This window comes from Austrofundulus limnaeus, unplaced genomic scaffold (genome assembly GCF_001266775.1).
Source record: "Austrofundulus limnaeus strain Quisiro unplaced genomic scaffold, Austrofundulus_limnaeus-1.0 Scaffold14, whole genome shotgun sequence".
Lineage (NCBI taxonomy): Eukaryota > Metazoa > Chordata > Actinopteri > Cyprinodontiformes > Rivulidae > Austrofundulus > Austrofundulus limnaeus.
This window is the reverse complement of record NW_013952416.1, coordinates 125,032-131,736: the sequence shown is the minus strand read 5'-3', so window position 1 is coordinate 131,736 and position 6,705 is coordinate 125,032. Positions and strand designations below refer to the sequence as shown.

Sequence of the window (6,705 nt, the reverse complement as noted above, 5' to 3'; positions counted from 1 at the left end):
CAATAAATTTATATAAAATTAGGATTCAGACCAAACAGTAATGTATTATTGTAACCAACACAACAAATTAAGTCATGTTTCTGGATCCACTTATGATATCAGAATGATCCAGGTGTCAAAATGTAGCTTTTAAAGCCAATAATTTGAAAATGTAATTAGGTCATTTTGAGCAAATTTAACTTAATCCTCTTTTCGATATGATGGGTCACAAATAAGATCTGGACTTGCCAACTGCAATTTCCTTGTCTTCATTCTCCTCTGGTTCTGGGTCAGACTCTGGTTCTGGGTCAGACTCTGGTTCTGGGTCAGACTCTGGCTCCAACATGTAAGGCTGGATGGACAAGTCTTCCCTTCTTGACATACATGAACAAGTTAATTTGAGACACACTTAAGAATAGGGGAGAAAAAGGGGCTTGTGGAGTCGCAATAAGGAGGAATTTAGGCCAAAGCATTGCAGTTCCACTTCATATAGACCCCAACTGAAGGGTTTAATATGAAAAAGAAGGATTTAAAAGCATGACGTCTCTTATAATGAGCCTTTTTTTCTTTTCCATTGTAAGTTTTTCATCATATAACTCACGTTCTTCTCTCTGATAGGTCACAGAGAATATCACGTCCAGTTCTTCGGCAGTGTTGCTGAGCGAGCGTGGATCCATGAGAAGAGGATAGTCACGTACCAGGGGAAGCAACAGTTCGATGAGCTTCAGTCAGAGACGCTGCGCAAAACTTCAAACCCTGTAGAAAGACAAAAAGTGTGTAAAAAATATACAATACATTTTTACTCAAAATGTAAAAAAYATATATATTTTTTAAATGTTTCTATTCAATTATTTCCAAAGGAGTCACTGGAAAAGTAACTTACCTTATTTATTCATGTATAATACGATCATAATTGTTTGAGATTAAAAAGCATCAAAAATCTAATCATCAATAACTTGTGTATAATACTACCCCCCTATTCTGTGGATGATTTTTAGGGTTAAATTTCTAGTATTATGCATGAATAAATAAATACAGTATATATTAATTTTTTTTCCCATCTGCAGCTTCTGAAGCCAATTCCTCAGCGAGAGCGCTCCCAGTGGGAAGTAGGGGTGGGCCACGCCGAGGACGCTTTCCTCATGACTCGCCAGGAGCGAATAGACAACTACACCTTCATCTACGTTGACCCGGACCCCAACGAAGCCCCGCCCAGCAAGAAGCCCGCCGCCAAGGCTGAGAAACGGAACCGGYGCTCCAGCGGCTCCATCAGCAAGAAGGAGGACACCGGCGTGAAGTCGCCCGACAGGGAGCAGCCGCCGCGGAGGCAGCTGCCACGGAGGCAGTGCAGCATCTCCAACACGGAGGAAAACAACAACAACTCTCAACCGCCAAGCGAAGACAAGAACCAAAACAAGTCGCCTAAACAGAACTCCGGCGCCGATGCTCGAGTTCAGGAGGACTCGCCGAAGCCGCCTGTCAGGGCCTGGAAAACGGCGGCAGCCAGGAAGCTKCTGCCCCTCTCCATCACCATGAAGAGACTGAATGTGGAGATCACAAAGTGCGACTGGCCTCTCCTGCAGAAAAAGACCACTGTGGTGTCTCCAAAGAAGGAGAAGGAAGAGAGAGTGGAGAGGGAGGCCCGGCAGCCCGATCTGGGCTACTGCTCGCCTGAGGTAGGTGTAACTCGGTGCGGACAGAAGCGTATTCAGAGATGCAGTGCTCACCCCACTACAGGTGCTTTCTGTTTTTGATGTTTTGTCTCACTTAAAGGCTTCAAATCAGCAAACAAATCTTAATATCAGACAAAACAACCTCAGGGGGACGCGTTCAAGTGTCTGAGCGGCTTGTTCATTGTTGATGTAACGAGATGGATCGACAAATCAGGACCTCAGCAGTGACCACTACTAATTTGTCTTTAAAGCACTTTAAAACCACCACCAAAGTGCTGTACACGTACCACCAAAGAACATTTAAAACTAATAAAAAAAAAAGAATAAAAACAATAGAATAGAAGTAATATAAATAAAGCGAGTCAGGTTTTGCCACACGCCAGGGAATGTGGGTCTTAATCAGTCAGTCGTGAAGAAAGAGTTTAGTTGAAAGGCAAAGCTCTGGATTTACTGGTCTGTCTACGCTCCAACCCTCACCTGTCTTCATGAACTATGGATCTTTTCTAAAAGAACCAGGCTTTTAAGGAGAATTTTGAAGACTAACATCGTTACAATTCCTCTAACCAGGCCGGTTCAATTTATTMTTTATATTTCTTCCTCTGGCTTCATAAAATTTTGGGGACAGCCCCTCCACCGCTTAGGAAGCTTATGAAATTTACGAGGGGGTTACAGACGGATCGAAACCGGAGGTTGAAAGTAGGGCTGCCACGATTAGTCGACTAGTCACGATTATGTCAACTATTAAAGTCGTCAACAACTAATTTAAAAGATGATGCGTCATTTTTTTTTCTAACTTTGTATCTTTTTAATAGTCGACTAATTACAGATTCGTCAGCTGTAAAAATAATCATTTGTGGCAGCCCTAATTACCACTACTGCGCATGTGTGTCAAGGACAGAAAGGCAGACGTGGCAGTGGAGGGTGCTGCTGCAGTTTGGAGAGAAAAACAAAATTGGAAAAAAAAAAGACGCATCCATTACTAAATTAGTCGACGGTTTTAGTAGTTAGCAATAATCGCGACTAGTCAACTAATCGTGGCAGCCGTATGAAAACATCACACAGAAGCTGTAACGTTGCTGCTCACCACTCGTATCCAGGTCGGTTAAATTTATTCTTTGTGTCTTCCTCTGGCTTCATAAAATAATTGTGGTCACCCCCTCTGCCGCTTACGTAGTTTATGGAAATTTACAAAAATTACATAGAGATAAAAAAAAAACGTGGACCCAAGGTTGAGATAGAGGACATCGTAAAACAGACGAAGCCCTGACGCCCCTCAAGCTAAATGCTTGAAAAGAACAAGTGTCTAAAATGAGCTTCCTTTGTAAGGTAGCCGGACTCAGCCTGGAGACGGGGGAGGAGCTCCATCATTCGGGGGGAGCTCGGAGTAGAGCTGCTGCTCCTCTTCATCAAAAAGAGTCAGCTGAGGTGGTTCAGGCATCAGATTAAGATGCTTCCTTTTAAAGGTTTTCTGAGTAAAAAGAGGAGAGGAGGTCCCAGGGCACCAGAACTCACTTGGAGGGATCGTGTCTCTTTTGACATTTAAATGTGACAAAAACAAAAAGTTAACCTGAAAAGGCGGGAGTCATTTTTCACAGCCCTGTATTTTGTAAGCTCATATTCAAATGTTGCTTTCAGCAGGACAGCAGAGCTAAACCTGAGCCCAGCCCGGAGGAGGAGGAAGAGGAGGGCGACGAAGGAGAGGAAGAAGGCGATGAGAGGAGAGGCTCCCCCGCCAGCCGAAGGAGCGAGGAAGGAGGGCTTCAGCCGACCTCTTCCCCTGGATCTCCCCACAGCAGTCCACAGGGTGAGAGAGTAAAACAGACGAGCGGGATGTTTGGTTGAATGTTTTTTTTTAACCACTTGTGGTCGTCAGAACAAGACGGGCGTCAATAATTTCATGTTTTCAGGCTCTCAGGAGAGGAAACCTCAGCGGCGGTCAGTCAGGAGCAGATCTGAGTCAGAGAGGGGGATCGATCCCGTGCCGAAGAAGAAAACCAAAAAAGATCAGGTTTGAGTTTATTTTTGATAAACTGCTGTCAGAAACAAAAATAGCACCAGTTGCAAAGCATTCATGAAAGATGTTGCAGTTTTCCTCTTGTTTATTTCTTCTATTTATTTTCTTTATGAGTAAAAAAATGAAATGAAACATGAGTTGAGCAACAGCTTTAGTAAAAAAAAAAAAAGCTGTTAATGCATTTTTTTTTATCCGCTCAAAAGCTGTTTAGGCAATTACTTATTTTTCCTAGAAAGCATCAGCTGTTATCACACAAATCAACACAACCGAGTTAAAAATAACTTTTGATTTTTAACCTTCTCATAGGCTGAGACGGCTCCAGAGACCACGCTGAAGACGGGCTCGCAGAAAGGTAGGAGAGTATTCTTTGGCGCCTGCTCTAAACCTAAACTTCTGTGACTAGAAACCATCAAAATGCTTGTGATCCTTAAGGAGCCAGCGAGATCTCTGATGCGTGCAAGCCCCTGAAGAAGCGGAGCAGAGCGTCGACAGATGTGGAAATGGCTTTATCTCAGTACAGAGACACGTCTGATTCTGACTCCAGGGGCCTCAACGACCCACAGGTGGGCTTCAAACACAGAGACACAAAAAGGATGATGCTGCAAACAAAATGTCTTGATCCTATAACAAATAGCGTCAAGCTGTCTTTGCTTTGCTTTCGAAGCTTATGATACAGAAAAACATATAAATCTCTGCTTATCTTTTCACATTTTTTCACTTTTAAGCAAAACTTGTCACTTTAAACATCTATTAAGTAAAAAATACATTTATTTTAACAAACCCCAAGTCTATAATAATGCAACTTATAAAATCTCCAGGGTTTATTTGGGAAGAGTCTGGACAGTCCAGCAGCAGCAGATGCTGACGCCTCAGATACTCAGTCTGTGGACTCCGGTTTGTCCCGGCAGGACAGCAGCACCGAGAAGACAGACACYGTGTGCCAGGTCGGTGCTGCTCAGGGTTTCTCTCTCTGTCCGTCCGTAAGCACGCAGACACAAACTGTGTGACGATTGTTTCTGTTCACATAGATCTGTGAGGCGTACGGAGAGGGTTTAGTGGTGTGTGAGGGGGACTGCAGCAGGCAGTTCCACCTGGACTGTCTCGGTCTGTCGTCTCCACCTGAAGGCCGATTCATCTGCACGGAATGTAGAAATGGTAAGAACTTTTATAATTTTAATTTTTCCACTCCTTTTCTTTTTCTTTCACTGTGACAAACTCTTGTTCCTTTCTTCAGGCAGTCATCCTTGTTTTAGCTGTAAATCGGCGGGTCGAGACGTGACCCGCTGCTCAGCGTCTGGATGTGGTTGTTATTATCACGAGGAGTGCGTTCGGAAACTCCCGGGGACCACCAGCAGCTCCGGAGGAGGATTCTGCTGCCCCCAGCACAGCTGCTCAACCTGCTGTCTGGAGAGAGACGAGCAACGAGCCAATAAAGGTAGAGAGACTTCAAGTTCCTGCTTGAGACTAGCCCTTATCTGCATCAAACTATATGAAACGTCACTTTATCCACAGATAAAAAATAAATAAATAAATAAAGAGACTAGCCCATATATGAAACTTCCCTTTATCCATAGATATAAATAAATAAATAAAAAAGAGACTAGCCCTTATCTTCATCAAACTAAATGAAACGTCACTTTATCCACAGATAAAAAAAATTATAATAAAAATAAATAAAGAGACTAGCCCATATCTGCATTAAACTATATGGAACTTCACTTTATCCATAGAAAAAAAACATAAAAAATAAATAAAAATATAAATAAATAAATAGAGACTAGCCCTTATCTGCATCAAACTATATGAAACGTCACTTTATCCATAGATTAAAAAAATAAACAAGAAAAAAAAGAGACTAGCCCTTATCTGCACCAAACTATATGAAACTTCACTTTATCCATAGATTAATAAAGAAAGAAAGAAAGAAAGACTAGCCCTTATCTGCATCAAACTATATGAAACTTCACTTTATCCATAGAAGAAATGTCAAGCTTCTCTTCCATTGATTAGAGGAAGAAAGAAAATGTATTGTTTCTTTCCGAGTGCACTTCATGGAGCAGATCAGAAGATATTTACGTGCTTTTTAATGCGTTTCATTCAGAGTATTTTATGACAGTCTTGCTCAGAACATCCAGTTCTTCCTCAAACCAAACATGGTTTTTGTTCCATCTGGGTGAGGTGTGTTTAAAGACTCGTTAAAGAAAGTTGCTGCAGTGTTCCCGTTTATGTCTTTAAATTACAGTGTCTGAAAGAGGAAAGAGCCAGAAAACCTGGATTATAAGAAAAGACCATCAAGTACAGTTAGCTTCTTTTGAGTATAATCCGTTTTTCAAGGCTTTACAGGAGAATTTACGTAGTTTTATTGTTGTTCCAGATGATTACACAGATGGTCTCCGTAATCAGTAATAAAGGAACAAAATAAAAATATATGTTTATATTTTAAACAAGGCAAAATAAATTGACATCCTACTCCCATCTAATACTTTTACAAACACACACCTCAAAAAATAATGAAAAAACTAAGAGCAGCATGTTAGATCAGTCCATACAAGTGGTTTATGAGAGTTCATGAGCCTGATCGCATCTGGAAAGAAGCTGTTCTTCAGCTTGGTTGGTCTGGCTTTGATGCTTCAGTCTCCTGCATCAAGGCAGGAGGGCAAATTTATATTTTCCTCTGACAGTAGTAAAAGATGAAAAGGAAGTAAATAAGCCTTACAGATGGGCTTGATTTACACACAGGGTTACTACTAAATCCTTTTTTGTTGTTTTAATGGAAAGCAATGTTGAAAAGCTCTTAAATAAAGTCAAAACTGCTTCATGCAATCGCACCAGAAACTGCAAATCTTAGTCAGGAATGTTGAGCATCCACCGACAGATCAGGGAAGAAAACCTCTGAAGCAGGACTTATTAATCATCCTACAGAAGTCATGCCTCAGTCAGTCAGAGGAGTCTTTCTAACAAAAGGCCTCAAAGTTCGACGTACTGTGCGTTCAGAGATGCTCTTCTGCCTACCTTGGTTGTAACGGGTGGTTATTTGAG

At 41.7% G+C, this 6,705-nt stretch overlaps 1 protein-coding gene across 4 annotated transcripts in view; it reads left to right on the top strand.

The window, feature by feature from the left end:
• The window catches only part of nsd3 (nuclear receptor binding SET domain protein 3), a 28,651-nt gene that overhangs the window by 5,938 nt on the left and 16,008 nt on the right, over positions 1 to 6,705 (top strand). For 3 of the 4 annotated variants that reach the window (XM_014002570.1, XM_014002569.1, XM_014002567.1), the window contains exons 5-13: positions 598 to 752; positions 1,047 to 1,655; positions 3,288 to 3,456; positions 3,560 to 3,660; positions 3,973 to 4,018; positions 4,099 to 4,229; positions 4,485 to 4,610; positions 4,695 to 4,821; positions 4,901 to 5,101. In XM_014002570.1, the coding sequence (XP_013858024.1) occupies positions 598 to 752; positions 1,047 to 1,655; positions 3,288 to 3,456; positions 3,560 to 3,660; positions 3,973 to 4,018; positions 4,099 to 4,229; positions 4,485 to 4,610; positions 4,695 to 4,821; positions 4,901 to 5,101 (1,665 nt within the window). The remainder of the gene's footprint in view (positions 1 to 597; positions 753 to 1,046; positions 1,656 to 3,287; positions 3,457 to 3,559; positions 3,661 to 3,972; positions 4,019 to 4,098; positions 4,230 to 4,484; positions 4,611 to 4,694; positions 4,822 to 4,900; positions 5,102 to 6,705) is intronic. The other variant, XM_014002568.1, reaches the window with a different exon arrangement.